Source organism: Choloepus didactylus, chromosome 13, assembly GCF_015220235.1.
Source record: "Choloepus didactylus isolate mChoDid1 chromosome 13, mChoDid1.pri, whole genome shotgun sequence".
Lineage (NCBI taxonomy): Eukaryota > Metazoa > Chordata > Mammalia > Pilosa > Megalonychidae > Choloepus > Choloepus didactylus.
In genome coordinates, this window is record NC_051319.1 from 52,564,668 (window position 1) to 52,588,595 (window position 23,928).

Here is a 23,928-nt window from a genome sequence, read left to right on the forward strand (position 1 = left end):
TGCTTAATAAGTTTAATAATCTTAAATTCCAGATTATTCCAACCCAAACTGGGAAAGAGGACTTAAAAGGGGGGGAAGATATAAAAGGAAGCTACATTTCTAACCTTATGGTGTCAGTATCAATAGATACTAATTTACTTTTTTTTTTTTAATCTTCATTTTATTGAGATATATTCACATACCACGCAGTCATACAAAACAAATCGTATTTTCGATTGTTTACAGTACCATTACATAGTGGTACATTCATCACCCAAATCAATCCCTGACACCTTCATTAGCACACACACACAAATAACAAGACTAATAATTAGAGTGAAAAAGAGCAATTGAAGTAAAAAAGAACACTGGGTACCTTTGTCTGTTTGTTTCCTTCCCCTATTTTTCTACTCATCCATCCATAAACTAGACAAAGTGGAGTGTGGTCCTTATGGCTTTCCCAATCCCATTGTCACCCCTCATAAGCTACATTTTTATACAACTGTCTTCGAGATTCATGGGTTCTGGGTTGTAGTTTGATAGTTTCAGGTATCCACCACCAGCTACCCCAATTCTTTAGAACCTAAAAAGGGTTGTCTAAAGTGTGCATAAGAGTGCCCACCAGAGTGACCTCTCGGCTCCTTTTGGAATCTCTCTGCCACTGAAGCTTATTTCATTTCCTTTCACATCCCCCTTTTGGTCAAGAAGATGTTCTCCGTCCCACGATGCCGGGTCTACATTCCTCCCCGGGAGTCATATTCCACGTTGCCAGGGAGATTCACTCCCCTGGGTGTCTGATCCCACGTAGGGGGGAGGGCAGTGATTTCACCTTTCAAGTTGGCTTAGCCAGAGAGAGAGGGCCACATCTGAGCAACAAAGAGGCAACTAATTTACTTTTAACTTAGAAAAATACAAATTTGATTTTTTAATTTTGTGGCTATGCCAAGTGCTAAAAAGAAATTCAATTTTCCATACAAATCACAATCCAAAAGATAACAACCAAGACTAGTTGAAAAACCTACCAAAGAACAGGGAGGTAAAGGCAGAGGGGGTAGTAGCCACAAAGAAGCATAAAATGACAGAATAATACTAAACAATAACTGTATTAAACACATTATAAATGAACACTTATATCGGGTCAAGTAATAAAGTCCTCCAACTACATGCCATTAATTAAAAACACTTAAAATGATCCCAAAACAACAACAACAAAAAATCCCAAATATATAAAACTAAAAGTACAACCACATTTGCACAAGCAAATGCAAAGAAAGCTGTAATGCCAACGTTAACATCAAACAAACAATCCTGGATAAAGGGCTTCAAACATAATAAGATGAATAAACATCAGTTATGAACCTTTCTTAGATGCCAAATGATACAGCATTAAATGTATGAAAACTGAACTTACAAAGAAAAATTGACCAAAAAACAAACAACAACAAAAACATGGTACTAATGAGACTCTGTCAGTATTTGACAGATGACATAGATAGTCTGTACAAAACAAATAGGTTTAAAAGGTCTGTTTAAGAGGCAAAAATTTGGAATTTTGGGGGCAGGAATGGGGGACTGAGGAGGAGGGATGGGAAATGATAAAATGAAAGAAGAGGCAGCAAAATGGTGAGAGGTTACGGTCCTATATGGAGTAGCATGGGCAGTGAAAACTTTGGTGACATGGGTGCTCCAATGATTTCAGAAACAGATGTTCACTATTTCAGTGGGAACCTGACATTCTTTGCAAAATCTGTTCCAAATATTAATGTATGCACTTATTTTTAATTTTTAGAATCTTTTCTTAACAATTGCAATTACTTCATGATCACGTTATCAACATTTAAATCTAAATGTAAATTAGATCTCAATGCTCACTATGATATTACATGTCTTTCGCATTTTTTCAATTCTTTGTTCATTTAATTAATAGGTTTGTTGGAGTATTTCCTCAAATAATTTTTTTCCAGAAAAGCTAATTTGGGGATATACTTTCTAAATCCTTGCTTGTTTTAAAAATGTTTTATTTTTCCTTCATAAAAAGGATAATTGGCATCACAGTTTTAGTCACAATTCTTTTTCCTGAGAACTCTCAGTTTCTAGCATTTACTGTTGCTAAGAATTTCAAGTACTTGTCTGTTATTTTGTTGTTTTTTTTTTTTTCCATTATAGAGTTTTTATTTCCCAAGTGGATTGTTCTAGTTTGCTAATGCTGCCACAAAGCAAAACACCAGAGATGGATTCGTTTTTATAAAAGGGGGTTTATTTTGTTACACAGTTACAGTCTTAAGGGCATAAAGTATCCAAGGTAGGGCATCAACAATAGGGTACTTTCACTGGAGGATGGCCAATGGTGTCTGGAAAACCTCTATTAGCTGGGAAGGCACGTGGCTGGCATCTGCTCCAAAGTTCTGGGTTCAAAATGACTTTCTGACAGGATGTTCCTCTCTAGGCTGCAGTTCCTCAAAAATGTCACTCTTAGTTGCACTTGGGGTATTTGTCCTCTCTTAACTTCTCCAGAGCAAGAGTCTGCTTTCAATGGCCATCTTCAAACTGTTTCTCATCTGCAGCTCCTGTGCTTTCTTCAAAGTGTCCCTCTTGGCTGTAGCTTCTCTTCAAAACGTCACTCACAGCGGCAGCTGCACTGAGTTCCGTTTGTCAGCTCATTTATATGGCTCCACTGATCAAGGCCCACCCTGAATGGGTGGGGCCATGCCTCCATGGAAATATCTCATTAGAGTTATCACCTACAGTTGGGTGGGGCACATTTCCATGCAAACAACCTAATCCAAACATTCCAACTTAATCCCCACTAGTATGTCTGCTCCACAAGATTGCATCAAAGAACATGGCTTTTTCTGGGGGACATAATACACTCAAACCAGCACATGGATGTTTGTAGGATGTTATTTTTACTCTTGAAATGAAGAAATTTTTACCAGCAGAAGTCCAGCTGTGTGTCTTTCTTTCACAGTCCTGTCTTATAATCCTGGATCTTCAGCTCAGGGAAATGTCATGTGGTCTCTTATTACTGCTGTCCCTTCCGCACTTCCTTTCTCTCCCTCTTTGAAATATCAGAAGCGAAGCCATAATATAAAGAGTTTGGAGTAGATACTGAGTTGAAATCAACCAAATCCACCAAACTGGCCCTCTCCATCAGATACCAGTGGTCTTTGTATTACCTATTGAAGACAGTACTGTCAGTTCTTAATGCACTGTGTTCCTCAAGAAGTGGGAAGAACATCTGCACTCTACTTTGGCATTAAAATATTCTCATAAAAGTACCAAAGCAGTGCTGCTTATGTTCAGATGTTTTAAAGGATTTTTAATGAAACCATTGCATTAAAACAGTTTTTACTTACAGTTTACCTCCACCCCACCCTACTCCATAATACAGAAATGAACCCAACAGTTGCTGGATATGAAACATAGGCAATCCTAGTGGCAAACATTATGTTGTGCTTTGACTCTCCCCGATAGTGAAAACTCTGTCATTAAGTTAGGTTGGTCTGCCTAACTCTTGATTATCATACGAAGAATTCTGTAGAAACTGACTCCTGACCGTATGGTAGCTCATCTTTCCAAAGATGGCATAGTATCTCCCATCCCACATGTTCTTTTGCAGTGTGAGTCTACTGCCCCTCCTTTGAATCTGAGCTGGGCCTGTGACTGCTCTAACCAATAGAATATGGAGGCAGTGACATTCTAAGACTTCCAAAATCAGGCATTAGGAAGGCCTGGCGGCTTCTCCCTTTGTGCTCTGCAGGAAGTCATGTAAGAAGTCCTGAAACCACCATGCTGTCTGGAAACCCAACCTAACTACTTGGAAAGGCCATAACACATGGAGAGAGAGATGCCCAGCCAGCCCTCAGCTGTTCTAGCCACTCCAGCTGAAGCCGAGACATAGGAATGAATGTCAGTTTGCACTTCCTAGATCTAGCAGATGCCACTCAGAGCAGAAACAAACTGTTCCTGCTGAATCTTATGCAAACTGTAGCATTGTGAGCAAATAAATGATTGTTGCCGTTTTAAAGCACTGTTTTAGCATGCCTTTTTACCCAGCAATAGTTAACTGAAACAGGCAGCCATCCCATTAGTTAACCAAATAGGCCCAGGCATGTCTGACTTCCCTGATGGACTCAAACCATCCTGATGGGCTCAGGTTGGGGTGAACTGCTATGCCTAAGATTTGTGAGCAACTTAAGACGCAAGATTGTATTGTTGTTTATATTTGTAGCCCTATCCTCCTCAGAGTATCTGGTCCATGGTAGTTTCTTAATATTTTCTTGTTGGATAGGTTAGAGGCCACCAAGTAATCTGTAGCACAGATATTACCTAATCCACCTTTTCCCCTCATCATTTTTTCTGTCAAAGCTCACAGCTCATTTTACACCTCTAGCAGTCCTCCTCCCCTCCACACACATACATACATCACACCTCTTCTTCAACCCTTTTCCCTCTCCCTATTTCAATTCTTACTTGACTATCTTAGGAAAATTTCTCTTGTCCATTTTGATCTCCTCTTTCCACTTTTGTGTGATGGTTGGGTTCATGTGTCAACTTGGCTAAGTGGCCTAGCTGTCTGGTCAAGCGGGCACTGGCCTGACGATTGCTGTGAGGATATTTGAGGTTGGTTAATAAACCAGCAGGCTGGTTTGTTGGATCGTCAGTCAATTGACTGCAGCTGACTGATGACTCATCAAGGGGCGTGCCTTCCACAATCAGAGAATGCAATTGGCTGGATTTGGTCCAGGTGATCAGTTGAAGGCTTATAAGCGGGACTGTTAGAGAACCTTCACTTCTTCTTCGGCTGCTCAGTGAAGCATTTCCTGGGGAGCTCGCCGAAGTTGCTGGTTCGTTTCCTGAGGAGTTCATCGAGCACATTCGTTGAAAATCCCAGTTCATTTCCTGAGGAGTTCGTCGAAGTTGCCGGTTCGTTTCCTGAGGAGTTCATCAGAGTTGTCAGTTCATTTCCCAAGGAGTTCATCGGACATCTTCCTTGGAGTTGACAGTTTGTTACATCTCTCATTGATTCTGTCTTCCTAGAGAACCCTAACTAATACATTTTGTTAACCTACCCATCAGTGTTAATCAAGGTTGATAGGTTGAATTTAGTTGACACTTCTGTATGAATAAAAAAGATCTGAAAACAAGTGCCATCGATCTCAAAAGCCCTTTCACAATCTTCACAAGTTTCCATGTCCAATCTCATCCTTTAATTTAACCTGCCTTTGCAGAAGCATAAACACATTTTTAAAAATTGTATTTGGTTATTGTTTCTTTAATCACCAGTATGTTAACAGCATTGCTTTTTTTTTTTTTTTTCTTTTGTATTTGTACATTTCAGCAATAGTGTAGAATTAAATCTGAGTTTGGGGACTTACAATAAAATGAAACTCAAAAACATTAGCTCCATCATTCATTCCTTTAGTATGTATGAACCAGGAATTTAACTATCAATTTTTACATTGTCCCTTCTGTCTCCAAATACTCACTTACCATGGCTCCAAGAAACCAACTCCATGGTAAATAGGTTATTGCATGTATTAAGCCTCAGATTAGCTTTGTTCATTTTCCAGGCTTTTCATATATATAATGTTGATTTTTTGAAAAATGTATTTGAATTTTAATAATGCAACTAAAATGTGAAAGCAACATCTGTAAGCAGGCAAACTAAAGGTTGAATTCATTTCATCCCTAAATCTACCTTTATTATCATGAGTTCTTTTACAGGAATCATGTACACTTTAGAAAGCACTAAGATTTATTTATACCAACACCTAATTTGATCAGGTAATAAGAAATTACAAGGAAGACTGAGAAGCAAAAAGTGAAGAATTGGAGAAAAGTCAGTCTCCCAAGCAGACTTCACGCGTATGCTGCACCATCATTAACGTGAATGGGCTAATTTAATTACCTAACCTCACTGAGACTCAGGCTTTTGGGGGCTTTGATAGTTTTTTTTTTTTTTTTTTTCTTCCATTGGTTTGTTATTTCATCTGTAAAAGAGAATCAATACCTATATCATACTGCCCAGTCTTTTTTCAAAGTACCCGGGACATTTAAAGATGTGTAATAATCAGCCACTCTTAAAAAGATAGTGAAGGTATGTTTGGTTGAAAAGTGGAAATGTGATGATCTTCTGCAATCAATCTAAGGTATACAAAAATTTTAGGGTAGAAGTCCTCCAGACATTAAAAAGGTGTGGTCAGATTTTTAACATTTACAAGGCACACTGAAACAGTGCCAATAACTTTGCTGGTTCCACCTTATAAAAATCCATTTTGCCAAGCTGATGTCAAACTGCTGGGCCCTGCATAGGGTAAAAGTTACCCATAAAAGACATTTCCTTTCCTGATGTAACTTCCTGCATTTTCCCTCGGAACTGCGCAGCTTCCAAGCAGGGGAGAGCCGTCGCCCACAGGTGGGGTTACCTAACACTAACCAAACTCCAAGAGGAACCGAGCAGGTGGAACCGTGAAAAATTAACCCCTTTTCAGCTACGGTGCGGGAAATCTTTTCCGTCCACTGACGAGACCCTCTCTACGAGCCACGTCAGAAACCAAATAGCCTGACCCTGATCGACAGCTGCCGGAACAAACCTATATCGAAAAGCTGCGGATGCGGAGACGTCTCGGTAGGCAGGACTTCCGCCGGAAGAGAGGGCGGTCTCAGCCGTCTCTTCAGTGCGGAGTTTCCTTCTTACCTGCCGGGCTTAAGCTGGCTCTTTGCGGATTCGGGTGGAGATGGCTTGCGCCGCCGCGCGGTCCCCTGCGGACCAGGACAGGTGGGTCCTGGGGAGGTGGGTCTTGAGGAAGAAGGACATGCTGCGAGCCCACGGGTGCTGCGCCGCCCACCTGTGAGAACGGCCTTGCCGGTGGAGCTCGGCCCTGGCCCTTGTTCTTCCGCAAGACAAGCAGCGCTGGGCTCTTACCAAGGTCCCTTTAGTTCCAATCTCGGGCAGCGGGTAGGAACTAAACACGGTTCCACTCAGTGTTTCTCTGTGTGTGAGACAAAAGATTTTGGGTCCTCCGTGGGCATGGCATTAAATAACACGGAGTCACTGAGAAATCTGTTATTTTAATATTGTTTGATTACGTTAAGAAAGGCTCGTTTGGATTCTTTAAAGTCTTGAATACAACTAACCGTTTTTTTTTTTAGTAGGAGAGAGCGGGTCCCAGCCTCAGGAACTTAGCTAGTGTATCTTACTGAATAGTTATGGCATTGCTTTGTTGTTACTGTATACATTTTTTAAACGGTTACTTTCTCTAGAAAGTGATGTTAGTTTTTCTATCTAAGGTAGTCAAGTAACATACTTAGTAGGTTAAGTAAAAGCAACTTAAAGAGAAAATGTTAAGGAAATAATAGTACAGGTGTACCAGCAATCGTGATGGTGATGATGATGACTGAATGAATGAGTTTTGGGGAAATACTGCTCTTGTGATACCAGCTGTGCTTTCTTCTGTGGCAGGTTCATTTGTATCTATCCTGCTTATTTAAATAACAAGAAGACCATCGCGGAGGGGAGGCGGATCCCCATAGAAAAGGTGAGGGGAGACTGGCAACCCGATCCCTGAGGAGCGACAGTAGGTTGTTCTGTAGGGACACGGGGCTTCTTTTACTTAACTGTATTTCTTTAGGGCCTGAGAACAGCCCCTAAGAATTGGGGCGCTTTCCTTAATATTGGTGAAGCATAAAAGGCATTAATTCATAGCTGAAGAGATTTTTAAAATGGTTCTTCATGAGCGTGTGTTTGTAAAGAAGTGGAGATCGCCTTAACTTCCCCTTAATAAAGGAAATTAAAATTATGACATTGTACAACATAATGTCTAGAATGCTATTGAGTTTTTAAAAAGTATGTAATAAAAGATTTGAAAAAAAATCAGTCTTGAGTTTTATGTTTATTATTTTTTCACTTTCTTTTTTGAACGGGGTAAAGCTACTTTAAAATTATAGTTTAAAAAGAATATGATATCTGCCTTACACTCTTTGGATTAAGAAAATTTAAATTCTTAGTTGACCTGGTGGCTTAAGTTTAGAAAATGCTTAATGCCAAGTGAAGGATGTTTTTATTTCAAAATTAATGTCATATTCTATTTTTACTTGGTCAGAATAATGCCTGACACTAAGCCACTGTGGCAAAGGCCTCTGGTAGCAAGCTCTCGACAGTTTAGTGAAGGATTGAAATTACAGAGTTGAGGGAGTGAGATAAGTCTACAATTGCTGGATTTCATGTATGTAAATCATAAGTGTGCAGCTTAATTAATTTTCACAAAGTGAGCACACCTGGATAACCAGCACCCACATAAAAAAGAAAATATCCAGATCCCAGGAGATTCCTTCATGTCCCCTCCCACCTACTAGCCCTCCTCATATACACTTACACATACAAAGATAACCACTATCCTGACTTATGATACCAGAGGTTACTTTTAGTTGTTTTTGAACTCTATAAATATAGTTATACACTGTGTACTCTTATATCTGGCTTTTTTCACTGAACTTTATGCTTATGAGATTTATCCATATTTTTTAGTGTAGCTTGTTAATTCTCGTTGCTCTGTAGCAGGATTTCTGAACAGCACTATTGTTAACAGTTTGACCAGAAAATTCTTTGTCATAGAGAGCTGTCCTGTGCATTATAGGATGCTTAACAACATTCTTGACCTCTACCCACTAGATGCCGGTACACTCTGCTCCTGTAGCTATGACAATCAAAAAGGTCTTCATACATTTCCAAATGGCCCTTGTGTGTCAGAATTGCCTGGTTGAAAACCAGTACTCTGTAGCATTGTGTTGTATGGATATACCACAGTCCATTCTACTGTTGATAGATAATTTAGTAATTTCTAGTCTGGGACTAACGTAAGAGTGCTACCATGAACATTCCTAATCTTGTCTTTTGGTGAACGTATTTTTTTTTTTTAATGCTTTATTCCCCCCTATTATTTATTTATTTGTTTTATTTTATTACTCATCTGCCCATATAGTCTATCCAGGGAGTGTCAGTCACAAGGTTTTCACAATCACACAGTCACACCATAAAAGCTATATCATCAAGAATCAAGGCTAGTGCATTACAGTTCAACAGTTTCAGTTTCCTTTTAGCTTGGTGAACGTTTTTTTGCATTTCTGTTGGATATATACCTAGGAGTGGAAATGTAGGGCCATATGGAATGCATATGTTCAGTTTTGTAGATAGTGTTGAACAGTTTTATGAAGGGGTTTAACCAGTAAATATTCATTGAGCATCTCCTGTTTTCTAAGCACCATGCTAAGGGCTGAGGAATATACTGGTGAACAAAACAAAGTCTTTGCCCTATTGAAGTTTACATTCTATTAGAAGGGAGATGGACACACAAGTATGCATTGGTATTATTCCCAGGAATTTTTAAAATTAACAGATGAAGCAACTGTACCTAGTAAAAAAAAAGGAAACCTAAGGTTTTGAAAGGGTTTACGCAACAGTATAGCTGTACCAATCTGAAAGTAAACTGTTTGGTGTTTTTGTTTTTAACTGTTCAGGCTGTTGAAAATCCTACAGCTACAGAGATTCAAGATGTATGTCTGGCAGTTGGACTTAATGCATTTCTTGAGGTATGATGTTCTTTCATCACTTTTTTTCCTAATATCTTTCAGTTAACTTTCTTAAACAAAGCCAATGGTGGTTTTTGTTTTGTCTTGTCTTTTGTTTTTCATTAGAAAAATAAAATGTATTCTAGAGAATGGAATCGAGATGTTCAGTACAGGGGCAGAGTCCGAGTCCAGCTCAAACAGGAAGATGGCAGCCTCTGTCTCGTACAGTTCCCGTCACGTAAGTTTTTTTTAAATAAATGAATAGGTTTGGGAATAGGTCATTCCTGTACCATACAAAAAAAAGTTTCTGCAAACAGTGGTTCTAACTTAATTTAGGTTAAGGACCTCTTTGTGAATGTGATGACACCTACTAATCCTTTCTTTTAAAAAAAAACATTTTGTGAACATTTTATAAACCTCTAAAAGTCCATCATTGCTCCCAGGTTAAGAGTATAAAATAAATCATTAAATAGTCAGGTGTTAGTTACCTTTTCAGATTCTAGAGACCCTTGAAGTTTGCTAATAATTTTTTCTATCATTAATAAACCTAAAAAGTAATATTGAATGAAAAAACAAGTGATGTGCACAGTATACCACTAAGGTAAATGTAAATACAAAGTATTACTGTTGTGTGTTGATAGATGTAAGTAAAATGTGTTGGAAATGAACTAGAAGAATACAACCAGTCTTAAGACAGTAATTTACCTCATAGTGGGCAGGTTTGGGGAGTAGACACTGGGGGTTGATCAGAGAAGACTGTAGCTTTATCTTTAGTGTTTTATTTCTTAAAAAAAAAAAAACAAAAATAACAGAACAAAATTGGACATTGATATCCCGAAGTGTTAATTCTGGTTATTGGGAATATGGGTGTTTGTTTACATGTTATTCTTTACTTTTCTGAATTTTTAATTTCTAAAAAAGATTTTAATTAGAAAAATGGAGCGCTTCACTTAGTTTGTATTGTTTTTCACGCACAGTACCCCCAAATGACAATTTAATTGTTTTTGGTTGAATTAAAATACATTGGCTTTTATTTATCAAAACCTTTTAGGATTGGCAGGTGTTCCTAGAAACTTAGATTCTGACACAGAAGGTGGGAGATAGCATAAAAAAATAAACAGCTGAATACACTATTTCCCAAAAGACAGAAGTGCTTCAATTTGACCAGTAAATAAAAGAGATTTAAAAATTGAGGTTGAAACAATGTTGTTCCCAGTATCCAGTAAGAAAATAGTAAAATGATAAAAAGAGAAGAAAGCAAAAGGCTTGGTGTGTTGGGGTAAAAAGGCAACTATTGGAGCTGGAGGCTTCAGGTGGAAATTGCATAGATCAGGGATGCCTCTGTGCATAAATCATCTGAGCGTATGAGTAAGATCTATTGTAGCGTAATGACACTTGTTTTTGATTATAAGGACAGGGACCATGTGTTTTGACAGCTTAACAGTACAGTGGTTTTCTGACTCTCTGTTTCTAAATAATTATATTTAGATATAGTCCCCTTTGATCTTCAGGTGAAATACTAGGACTAAGACCAAAATTTTTGTTTCAAACTTAGTGTTTCAAATTTTGATTTTGTTCATTTAAATATTTTCAGCATTGTTCTCACTTTCAGTACTTCATTTTCTCCAGCAGAGGCCCCCTCTTGAGCAAGTTATCTTCATAGTCATTTGACTTCTTAATTCCTTCCTGTTTTCTTGATGTGATGGTTTTCTGGACTTTATGATATTGAAGTTAATGACTTTTTAATGTCTTATGTTTCATATTACACACTGAGCCTAACTTCTGGTTCCTAGGTAAGTCAGTAATGTTGTATGCAGCAGAAATGATACCTAAACTAAAAACAAGGACTCAAAAAACAGGAGGTGGTGACCAAAGTCTTCAGCAAGGAGAAGGAAGTAAAAAAGGGAAAGGGAAGAAGAAGAAGTGATTTGGTTATGAGAGCAAGTATGTGGTACTCGTATAGGAGACCTACATGGAGGCTGCCAGTTTGTACCTGAGGGAACAGAAGCTTTTTGTTTGCATCATTTAACTGAACTGTGAACATTTGTGCCTCCCAGCTTCAGCATCAGAGTTGACAATGAAATAAAGAAATCTACATCAGAAGTTTGCATCTATCTTGTATGCAGTATAAAAGAAAAAAATTTTTTGCCTCCCAACACAGAATTTTTGTGGAAGAAAGAAGCATATTTTTAAAAGAACAAAGGACTGTACCATAAGTTACTTGAAATCCTGTATCTGTTTATCCTCTCTGTAAACCAATGTTTCAGATAGATAAGTTGAATAAGTTTTGAACTACATATTTTGTTCACCTTCTAAGTTAATAAAATTTGAAACTGACTTTTGTAGCTTTTGCTTATGAACTAATTAATGCCAGGAGAGGAGAGAATTAAAGAGAATAAAATGGGTAATGGAAGCTTAGACAGTGTGAGCCTAAAACTAGAAGAAAGAGGTTAAATCACTTTTGGGGTCTATGAACAGCCAGTGAGTAGAGCACATTCTTTTAATCTGTTATTGTAATTGAATTGTTTAATTGCTAGTTTGTTAATGTGTGGGAAGTCCTGGATTTTAAGCTTTAGATTTGCTTATTTGGTATGTTTAAGAATATTAATTTCATTGGTGTTCTAAAATTACCTATGCTTCAGCGCTTTGAGGTACACTTACTTCAAGAAATTAAATTGGATTGGTGCTTCTGACTTTATTCCAAAGCACTATTTCTGAAAGTGGTGATTTTTGTGCAAATTTTAAGAGAATCCCTGCACAGCCATGTTTTTGTCTGCTGAGCATTTCCTTTGGAAACTGCCTTCCCTGACTCTGAGTGCTTCTGGAAGGGCTATTAATATCAGGACCACATTTTGACCTCAGGACATGACCCAAGCTAGGGAAGTGTATTATTTCTCAGGATTTTGAATCTGGAGTTAGAAACACAGAAGTACAGATAATGATGGGAGCTAAGATATCTAATGGTCAAGTTTCAGTTGTCCTGATTCGTGTTCTTCCTGAGGTGATTATTTAGCTCTTCCTTGAATTCTGTGAGCTACTTCATAGCCTTCCAGTAAATCCCTTTTTCTTTAAATTTTTTTATTGCTTGTAACCAGACAATCTCAAATGATTCCTAAATAAACAACAGAGTTGCAAAGCTTTAAAATGTGTTACCCTGGGCTGTATGAAGATAATCCTTGTGCAGGGAAAATATTAGGATTTCTATTGGTATTTATTTTTCATGTCCTTTAATGATAGCTGTGTTGTTAAATATTTTATAGTGAACATGATAGTGTAGCACTTTATATTTGACTTACACATAAAGATTGTGGAGCGTGCACAAAACATAATTCTGAGAAGACGCTTTGTGAAAGTGTTATCACTTAGGAATGTGTTTAGTGGTGTCACAGAAAATGAGGGAGTTAAGCAGAAGTTTTTTTTTTTTTTTTACATAATGTGAAGTCCAAAGGTAGGTTATTACAGGTGTTGGTTCACCTACTCAGTGATGTCTTCTTTTGTATCTTTCCACACCACCATCCATAACATGTTTCTAACATACCTGTCGTCTCGTGCTGTAAAGGGGCTGGCACGGACCCAAACATCAAGAGTTCAAGGCAGGAAGAAAGAATATTTATACTAGTCATTTCTGTACTCCCTTTAATAGGAAGGCAAAAGATTTCTCAGAAACCCTCCTAGCAAACTTTTATATTAAGTCTCATTATTGAGAATTGTACATGTCTACCTCTAGCTGCAAGGGAGGGTGGAAAAGAGAATACATAACGTTTTCAACCCTGTTCTAGTTTGCTAAGGCTGCAGAATGCAAAACACCAGAGACAGATTGGCTTTTATAAAAAGGGGGTTTATTTGGCTATACAGTTACAGTCTTAAGGTCACAAAGTGTCCAAGGTAATCGGGTACCTTCACTGGAGGATGGCCAATGGCGTCCGGAAAACCTCTGTTAGCTGGGAAGGCACGTGGCTGGCGTCTGCTCCAAAGTTCTGGTTTCAAAATGGCTTTCCCCCAGGACGTTCCTCTCTAGCAAGCTTGCTCCTCTTCAGAACATCACTCATAGCTGCACTCTGTTTAGTCTCTTTGAGTCAGCATGTTTTATATGGCTCCACTGATCAAGGCCCACCCCCGAATGGGCGGGGCCACACCTCCATGGGAACATCTCATCAAAATTATCATTACCCACAGCTAGGTGGGGCACATTCCAAGCAAATCTCTGCCCCACAAGCCCACAAAGATAATGGCATTTGGGGGACACAATACATTCAAACTGGCACAAACCCTGATAGTGGAGTGAGCCAAGGAAGAAAGCAGTTAAGAATTGACGCTGGGGCAGCCAACTTTAAAAGGTTGCCACAAATGAGACGACTGGAATCTGAAGTGTTTAGTTACAGGGCAATAAGAATTGTCCAAAAAAGCTTAAGGAGCATTGCCAAAACAATGAATTGTTTTCTCATATTTTTGCAATCAGTGTGTTATTTTGGATGTAAGTCCTTTACTAAATATGTTTTGCAACTATTTCCTGCATCTGGCTTGTCTTTTCATTCTGTTTAACAGTGTCTTTTGCAGAGCAGATGTGTTAATTTTAATGAAGTTCAACTTACCAACTTTTTCTTTCATGGATTATGCTTTTGGTTATCTAAAACTCACAGCTAAACCCTGGGTCACGTAGATTTTCTTGTTTTTTTAAGATGTTTTATACTTTTGTTTTACATTTAGGTCTTGGATCTATTTTGAATTAATTTTTGTGAAAGGTGTAAAAATCAGTGTCTAGATTCATTTTTATTGCATGTGGATGTCCAGTTGTTACATCACCATTTCTTTCTCCATTGAATTGCCTTTGCTCTTGCAATCACTACATCATTGAACTTTTCTTCTTTGCCAATTAAGTGAAAAATGGTATGTTTTATAATGATCAATACTGAGCATTTATTCATACGTTGAAATGCCATTTGTATTTATTTCATTGAACTATATTCATGTCCTTTGCCCACTTTTTAAAGACTTTACTATTATCAAAATTATACTTGAACATAATTTAGAGTCTACTAGTTTCAATAGTATTTGTTTTAATTTTAGGTATTAACTTCCCTCTGTGTACTCTGAGGATTTAGTTTTTCTTTCTCCCTTGTTCTCCACCATTTTCTCCTAGCATTCTATTATTATTTCATGGATGCAGTTTTTTTGTTTTGTTTTGTTTTGTTTTTACTTATTTCTCTGAGGGTGACTTACAGTCTTTTGTTTACCAAGTTCTTTTTTTCTCTTTTTTTTCCTGTTTTTATTTTGATCCCTGTCATGTTAAGCAACTTGCCTCAGATTTCTGGTTTTCTCTTTATATCTAAGAGAGAATGACAAGAAAGCCGTTAAGTTCTGAGCATATAAGTAGGGATTGCAAACTGTGAACTTTTTAAAAGGGTATTTGGCTGAGATATTTTGGGAAGAATTTCCAGCTTTACAGATATTTTCTCTTAGACTGGTCAGCTTCCCCAGAAAGGTATCTTCCAGTTTTCAGGAGGATAAAGGCATACCTGTCAACATTTTGGGAGTCTAGTGGGAGACAGCTGGGAAGGGGGTGGGGTGGGGGTGGGAAGCTGGCTCAGTGTTCCATCTATGTATAGTCAGTCAATCCCTGTTTTTAATAGTGTCCCTCACTCAACTCTGTTCCCCACTCCAGAAATTGTTTCCAGAGCATAAACCACCCGTCTTACCTAGAAGGGGATAGAGCCATTTTTCACCAGTCCTCATTTTAGGTCCTCCCAACATTAAGATGTGCTCTTTGCATTTTTTTCTGATATTGAGGATGACTTTATAATGAGATTTCTATTCCCAAAGAGACCAAGTGTGGTAGGCAGAATAAAGTCCTCCCACAAATATGTTCACATTCCTAATCTCTAAAACTTATGAATGGTACCTTACATGGCAAAAGGGGCTTTGCAGATTCAATTAAGTTTAAGATCTGGAGATGGAGAGATTATCCTGGATTATCCAAGTGAGCCCAGTGTAAATAAAAGGGTCCTTTTAAGAAGGAGACTCAGAATCAGAAGATGTGAGGACAAAATCAGAGCCAAAGAATGCAAACAACCTTAATAGCTGGAAAAGGCAAGGAAATGGATTCTCCCCTAAAGCCTCCTGAAGGAACACAACCCTGTCAACCCATTTTGGACTTCTCATCTCCAGAAATGAAAGAGAATTTGTGTTATATCATGCTACTAAATTTTGTAGTGGTTTGTCATAGCAGCAACAGGAAACTAATATACCAGGTGAACTAGGTAAAACAAAGAAATCCTGCAGACCTTAGCCTCATTAGTACTCTACCAGCTGTTCTCAACTTTGGCTACATATTAGAATCAACAGAAGAGCTTTTAAAGAATACCACAGTAGACCAATTAAATCAGAATTTCTGGTAGTAGAGGTAGATAGTCTTTTTAGAAAGAGATTCCCAAGTGAAGTCACATTTGAAAACCTCTGTGTACTAAGTATAAAGATAGCACTCAACCTAACCCAGTGGTTTTATTTCAAAGTATAGTTCAGGACAGTCAACATCACTGGGTAACTTCTTGGAAATGCAAATTTTTCAACTTTGTGCTATGCAGCCAAACAAAATTGTTTTAACAAGCCCTCCCTCCAAGAAATTCTGATGCATGCTAAAGTTTGAGGACCACTGATCTAACCAAAGAAACTCTTTTACCCACTCTTAATTGTTATTCTATGAAGTGTATATTATAAAAGACATTTATAAGCCAGTATTATAGTAAGGAGCCAGAAAATCTTTTAGTTAAGATCACTTTCAAATATTTGTACTTTCCTGCCATGCTAAATAGTATTGTAATATTTGATGGCTAAGGAGCTGAAATTGTACCTGTGTTATTCTAAAAACCATGATTCTAAACATACAGACATAAAGACATAGAAAAGCAGATATAGGAGACTGAGATCACCAAAGCATACCTTCCAGAAGTAGTCATTTAAATAAAATTCTCAAGTTCCTTTCTTATTTTCTTGGTGTCTTCTTAGAAAGTTCAAAATGTTTTAGAGGTACACATAACAAGTGTTACTATATCAAAATAATATATATAGAAAATACACTATCATGTCATATGAGACTTACTTGCATGCAATGCCATATGAAGGTAGAAAGTGGTTTAGATTTTCTTTAGTGCTAATTATTGATAGAAGTTTTTGGTTGACTGTGTTTTCTTTAGGGAAAGTCTTCCTTTGACAGGCACTAACCACCAGGGGAAAATTAACAGGCAGGTGAGGAATAGGGGTCAGTGATTAAAGCCATTCATCTGTACTTACTTAAGATATTGCTTATATGATTCTAGGTTAAAATGGAAAAAAAGCCACAAAATAAAATGAAGAAGCATGTAAATGAGATAAATGAACTTTATTTACATCCATTTCCACTCAATACATGATATCTTCAGGATAGGTGATAACTTATCTAAAAGCTATGCTCATTTTCTTTAGGCTGTGTGCAGAAGAATCCGCAGAGTAGGAGTAGCTTTGTTGATATGATGATTGCAGCTCTCAAGTAAAGGAAGCATTGCTGCAGGAATTCTTTCCATCTTTTTGAAGAATTTAAAATGTTAATTACCAATTTTGTAGCTTCCAAAATACCTGGAAATACCTTTCATATACAAATAAAAGTGTCTTCTGTAGCTGGACACAGGCTAAAAATTAGTTTTTCAATTATTCTAGCCCTGGAAATATTTTATTTGCAGAATCTAACAGAATTGCTCAACTCATAAATTCTGCCTCTAATATGTACACTTCAAATTCCAAAAACAGTAACTTACATTTCTTAAATTTCTTGCAAAAGCACACTGTAAGATAGTTATGCTAATAATGGAGCAAAAATTTTGCATTCAGCATATATTTCTTACTCTAGTAGTTTTTAAACTGATAAAAGCCCATAAGTAGTTAGGAATAGTAGAAACTTTTATGCCTCCCCATTTTGTGTGATTATATGTTCTGTATACTAAAAATTATATATTTTGTATACTAACAATCTGATTATATATTGTGTATGCTAGAAGTTGCTAATTTTCATTCTTCTGCCATCTTACTTATGGGAAAAGGGATTTAAATACTTCTGTAGATGGTACTTTATATTTTAACCTAAGACTTGATTTTCTACCAATACCAAATAATTGTTTGCTTTCTAAAAGTTGTTGTTTTGGGTATTTTTAAGGTAAGTTCAGTAAGATACCCTATAATGACCACTATTTTCCCCGGGAAAAAAGTAAATGTCATGATCCATATTATAATATTTGGGTGATACTCTGTCCTCTTTTTGACATCTTTAATAGTTAAAAACTAATAGTTAAAAACATCATTATAACCTTACCTGATTGTTATCCAAAGAACTAATCATCTTTATTTGTCTTATAAAAATATTTTACTGGCTGGATATTTAATCTCATTAGTTTTGTAATGTTCTTGTTTTAGTCTAGTGTAATTCCAAAGGATCTTAACAGTATGTTGTAAAGCTCCGTTTTTCTGGTCCAGACAAGTTAAGACCTTTGTAAGTTATTTGGGCTATCAAGTTGGAGGCATTAATTTTAACTTTTGTTCTGTAATTAATATAGTTATATGCAACTTATCCAAACAGAAAAAAGATGAAGGCATTTAAAATGGACTTCAAATGATTCTGATTTGGAAAATCTGGTGTTTGACCTTTAAAGGCCAGAGAAAGAAGGTGAAGCCAGTTTGACATGACCACTATTAGCTATAGGTTATACTGTGCTTTCCTTTATTCTCTCATTATTGCTTGTAGAGCTAGATGTCATCATCAGCATGTTGTTGCAAATGATATAAATAAGAACATATTTGTAGTCAGAGCTGGTCAAGTCTTTGGAGGTTCGTTAAACTGGTTTAAAAAATAGTAAGATTGGGAAAGAAACGAAACTAAACCAACATGTTTCTCAGTTTTGAAGGTGTTATCAGGGATGGTTTCCATTTAAACATCTTAAAAACAGACAAAGCTAAAGTTCATAAACAGATTTTTGTAAGGCCACAAGACAGTATTACTAATTCTACAAGGAATTGGGAGCTGTAGATTCTGATGCATGTGTAAATTTCCCCATTCATCAGTAGAATGACTAACAGCTTTACAAAGCTTTCCTGGTACTTAGCTGCTACAATGTTAGGAAAACAACCAGGTCAACCACTATTCAACCTCATTTTTTACTTAACTCTCTTAATCTGAAATATTTTTATTAATTTTCTGAAGTATTATTTAACAGATCACATCAGCACAATGGAACTTTCAGCTTTTAGCCTAAGTTATAAATGGCATGAACAACCTTCCCCTGGCCCCTTTCCCATGAACATTATGCATGTTATATAGTCAGACAATAACATTTCCCTATATATATATAATGCATGAATACATTAAAAACATGTAAGAATTATACAGAATTTTACATTACATAAAGAAGAACCATAAAGAGTATCCTAAATGTAAGTATAGAAAAAATGCATGCAAGAGAGCCCAGTGAAGTACACAGCCTGTGGGATATATAATTTTATTTTAAGTTTATCTTTCCTGCAGGACAGTAACATATGTCTTTCCTAGCTAAAGACAAAATTTTCAAAAAATTTAGATATTGCCCACTGCATTAAATTTAAATTAAAATGCTTCCAAAGTATACAGACAGTAAAAGCAAAACAAACAAAAACACCGCAAACTTAAAACACATTTTCCTTTTTTTAATATATCAAAAATGTTTCCAAGGCAACATTATTAAAATGATCATACCACAGTCCCTAACATAACATCAAGCTCTAACAGAAAGGTATAGAGAGAGCAGAAAGGTTTCATTCAGCCAGTGATTTAGGTGCTCTTCTTTTCTTCACCCAGTAAATTCACGGTAGCTTTTTTGGCTGGTAAGAGGGAAAGAAAATTACATTAAAGTTCTTTGCAACACAGGCTCTGTGCCTAATGTAGCTACTAGATAAAACTTACATGACATGTATGAGAATACACTGAAGTTTGAGGTCATGGCCAAGAGGATTTCCAGGAAGTGGGCAAAGTATCTACTCAGAGCATAAATGCTGAATACTTGAGCAAGGAAATTCTTCAAGTTTACCTAGTTCAGCCCTCTTGTGCCAGTATCTGCCCTCTGTCCTGTTTTAAGCATCAAAAAAAGCAGAGATTCCTAGGCACAGTGTGTTCCAAGAAATTCTTGTGTGTATCTGGTGCTTGCCAATAAGATTTAGCTACAAAACAATTCAATGGCAACTAGGTCATCATATCTGTCCCATGGTGACAAAAGTCAGAGAACCCAGAGATGACAGTGTGTGTATACAAATATTTTATACTCTGTCATCTGTGCTACCGTTTCCTCCTATGATGGGAAGTGAGAGTTTACAAGTCTTCAAGTTGGTGGTTGCATGAAGCAGATATTACTTTCATCAAGAAAATATCTGTACATCTGTGAGATACTAAGCCTTCCTTTTCCTAATTACCAAGTGGCTTGGAATGTGTTCTAAGCACCAGTGTGGCATATGAGATAGAGAGCAGGGGTGTTGTGTAGAAAAGCCTCCAGGACCTCTTTGTATTACAAATAGAATAAATCCAAATAAACCCACTCCAAGATGATACTGATCAGATTGCCATATGCTGAAGAGAAGGAGAAAGTTCTGAAAGCAGCGAGAAATGAATCACCATGTACAAGGCTGGAAGATATTTTCTTGATCAAAGTAATAGCACCTTAAAATAAACTGCAGCTGTTTTTGATAGAGCCCAGCGCCTCAGTGATGAGAGCAAAAGAGTCCCTTCTTGTCTACCAGCTGCCTGACAGCTGCTCTCCCTTTACTCAAGAAATTGCAGCCTCTCTCTTAACTAACCCTTAGTAAAAATTTACTTCCTAGTGATCCAGAAACCTTAAGAAAAGTTTAAATAATGTATCAGCACGTAAGTTCTCCCCAACTTATTTTAATTCTCACAACCTTGTTTAGGAATATATCATATCAAAGTAAAATTGGATTTTAGAGTACTGATATCCAGGATAACCAAGAAGCTAGAAAATGTGGACACACAAGACAACACCACCTCACCAAAGGCTGTGGGTTAGGCTAAGAAAAGAAAGCTCTTAAAAAGAAACTGTGTGAGAAGTGTCAGTCTGAGTCCACTTGGTCCCCCATGAGGGGCTTAGCGAGCCACTGCTAGATGCAAAATCTCAGATCACCAACCAGGACTTTCAGGAAGATGGCAGATTAGGAGAGGCAGAGCAAAATTCTCCTCTGTGAAAAAGACTAGAAAAGGGGCAGAAAGCACTCCAGAACAGGGTTTCCAGGGCAGAGACGTCTACACTACATAGTGGAGACCTAGCTGGAGAGGCAGAGAAAGTGCATTATTAAGGACTGGTGAGTGTGTTCAGCCTGGACCACTGTCAGGGATGGGTGGTTGGAGCCAGCTGACAAGCACAGGAGGGAGCAGCTTTCCACACCCTGTGCACCCTTCTCAGCAGTTGGCTGGGGAGATTACCCTTCATAGCCCCGTGGCCTAGAGCTCTTGTGCCAAGGACTGGCAGCTAGAGCCAGCTGTTAAGTGCAGAGCAAGCAGCTTTTCAAGCCCCATATACCCATCTGAGCAGTTGGTTGGGGAGATAGTCCTTCAGTCTCACACTGAGAGCTCCTGTGTCGAGGCCTGGCGGTGAGAGCCGGCTGCTGAGCACAGAGTGAGCAGTGTTCCAAACCCCATGCACCTATCTCAGCAGTTGGCTGGGGAGATAACCTTTCATAGCCCAGCGGCTAAGAGCACCCATTGAGGGAACTTGAAATTCAGCGGACTTGTGGTGACCGCACTCACTCTTCCTCCATGGAAGCCGGCAGTGTCCACAGCTGAGAGGCACGGGTGCTGCACGAAGCTCCACATGCCCCTCCCCAACTCAAGGGACTTGTGGGCACACAGTGGACAGGGACTGCAGTGCATTTGAGCTAGAAGGTGAGACACATAGCTCTACAGCCCCAGAGTGGTCCACCTGCAGCCCCGGGAATTGCCAGGACCATTGTGACCTGGAGCAGACTCCCTGCAGAACTGCACAGGGCCCGCCCCACTCTGGGCTGGCACTCCCAGGTGCACACAGAAAACTGGTGGACTGATTAGATTTCCAACTGGTTTGGATCCCACCCAGCGCACAAAGTTAGGGGAAAACTGGCTTGAGGGTAAGAAATGTCTCAAGAGCGACATCTTGAGGAAAAGGCAAGTGCGCTCCACCAAGTGGTAGCTCTGCCAAATTATATATAAATGCTCAAATAATCCTGCATTTTCCGAAATAATCTTACCAAGATGAGCAAATGCCCCAAAGCTATCAGAAAATCATAAAGCACCTGAAGAACCAAGATATGGACAAGCCAAACAAGCACATTAAAAAGCCAGAAGAGACACAAAATTTGGAGCAATTAAATAAATACACACAAATCTTCAAAACTTCAATGAGATAGCTAAAGACATAAAGGACATCAAGAAGACCCTAGAAGAGCATAAAGAAGAAGTTGAAAGAGTAAATAAAAAATAGTAATAACAGATTATCAAATGTCAAAGACAGAGAATCCTGAAAGCAACAAGACAAAAGCAATCCATCACATGCAAGGGAAGCTCAATAAGACTGTGTGTGGATTTCTCAGCAGAAACCATGGAGGCGAGAAGGCAGTGGTATGATATATTTAAGATACTGAAGGAAAAAACTGCCAACCAAGAATTCTATATCCAGCAAAACTGTCCTTCATAAATGAGGGAGAGTTTAAAATATTCTCAAAGAGACACTGACAGAGTTTATGAAAAAGATATCTGTTCTACAGGAAATACTAAAGGGAGCACTACAGACAGATAGGAAAGACAGGAGAGAGAGCTTTGGAGCACAATATTGGGTAATGGTAGCACAATAATGTAAGTACCCTGAACAGAGAAGACTGTGAGTATGGTTGAAAGAGGAAGGTTAGGGGCACACAGGACACCAGAATGAAAGATATCTAAAGACTGGGACTGTATAACTTACTGAAACCTAGAGTGGTCAATGATTGTGATTAAATATACAAATATGTTTTTACATGAGGGAGAACAAAAAATGTCAACTTTGCAAGGTGTTAAAAATGGGGCAGTATTGGGGAAAAATACAATCAATGCAAACTAGAGTCTATAGTTAACAGTAACATTGTAATAATATGCTTCCATTAATTGTAACAAAGACAATATACCAAAGCTAAATGTCTATAAGAGGGGGATATAAGAGACGGGTATGGGATACTTGGTGTTGGTTGTGTTGTCTGACTTTTTTATTTTGCTTTATTTTAACTTTATTGTTTCTTTTGTTCATTTTTAGTTGTCATTTTTTTCTTTCTTTTTCTTTTCTTTTTATTTTTTTCGCCTCTTCCTCTTTGTGGAAGAAATGGAAATGTCCTTATACAGATGGTGGTGGTGAATGCATAACTATGTGATTATACAGGGAACCACTGACTGTTTACTTAGGATGGTGTGTGAATAAAACAGAGGGATACAAGTGTTGGAGAAAATGCTGAGAAAGGGATGTACCTAATCACTGTTGGTGGGGAAGTAGAATGATGCAGCCTACCTGGAGGCAGTGTGGTAGTTTCAGAGGAAACTAAGCATGGGGTTGCCATATGGTCCTGCAACTTGGTTATTGTCTATATACATGGAAGAACTGAAAAGAAGGACACAAATGGACATTTGCACAGTGGGGTTTATGATGTCAGTATTCATGATTTGCCATGGATGAAGGTGGCTTAAGGGTACATCAACTGATGAACAGAATGGCGATCTGTGGTGTATACATACAATGGAATACTGAGCTGTTACAAGAAGGAGTGAAGTTGTGAGGTGAATGGACACTGAGGACAGTATGTTGAGTGAAATAAACCAGAAATACAAAGAAAAATATTATAATGTCTCACTAATATGGACTAACTATAAGGTGCAAACCCTGAGAATTGAGTCTCTGAGGGTATAGGTTATCAGGGGAAGGCTTATCGTAAAGGTTCCTAGATTGTAAGCTCTTACAGTAGTTAAATCTATTCCTGAGTTGTAATGGTTATCTCTAAATTCTGAGATGCTGAGCTCTTTGTGTGTAACCTGGTCGGTCCCTGGAACTCTGGGTATCTGTGTGACACCCAAGACTCAGAGCCAAAGTCCAGCAGCTATGAATGTCAGCATTACCACATACAGCAAATGGTAAGGAGTCTGAAAAGAGAGACCAGACTTCAATTAGCGATATGAACAAAACAGACTTGGTTAGGACTAAGATAAATCAGACTAAAGGGTAAAGGACAATAGTGACAGTGTTTTTAAAACTTCAACTTCTGTGTGAGACCAAAAGAAGACATGTTTATTAGGTGCAAAACCTATATTTTTTGTAGCATACTATA

General features: G+C 38.0%; 2 protein-coding genes across 6 annotated transcripts in view; one reads left to right on the forward strand and one right to left on the reverse strand.

Annotated features, from left to right (window-relative positions):
• The first annotated feature begins 6,385 nt into the window (after positions 1-6,385).
• The window catches only part of SRP19 (signal recognition particle 19), a 75,739-nt gene continuing 58,196 nt past the window's right edge, over positions 6,386-23,928 (forward strand). For 2 of the 5 annotated variants that reach the window (XM_037801041.1, XM_037801042.1), the window contains exons 1-4: positions 6,386-6,760; positions 7,445-7,520; positions 9,499-9,570; positions 9,676-9,787. In XM_037801041.1, coding sequence (XP_037656969.1) covers positions 6,720-6,760; positions 7,445-7,520; positions 9,499-9,570; positions 9,676-9,787 — 301 coding nt within the window. In that variant the 5' untranslated portion in view covers positions 6,386-6,719. Of the gene's footprint in view, positions 6,761-7,444; positions 7,521-9,498; positions 9,571-9,675; positions 9,788-11,178; positions 11,887-23,928 lie in introns of those variants that run through there. The other 3 variants (XM_037801043.1, XM_037801044.1, XM_037801040.1) reach the window with 3 other exon arrangements.
• The window catches only part of REEP5 (receptor accessory protein 5), a 66,648-nt gene continuing 59,625 nt past the window's right edge, over positions 16,906-23,928 (reverse strand). The window contains exon 5 of the mRNA XM_037801038.1: positions 16,906-19,425. Within this exon, the coding sequence (XP_037656966.1) occupies positions 19,376-19,425 (50 nt within the window). The 3' untranslated portion in view covers positions 16,906-19,375. The remainder of the gene's footprint in view (positions 19,426-23,928) is intronic.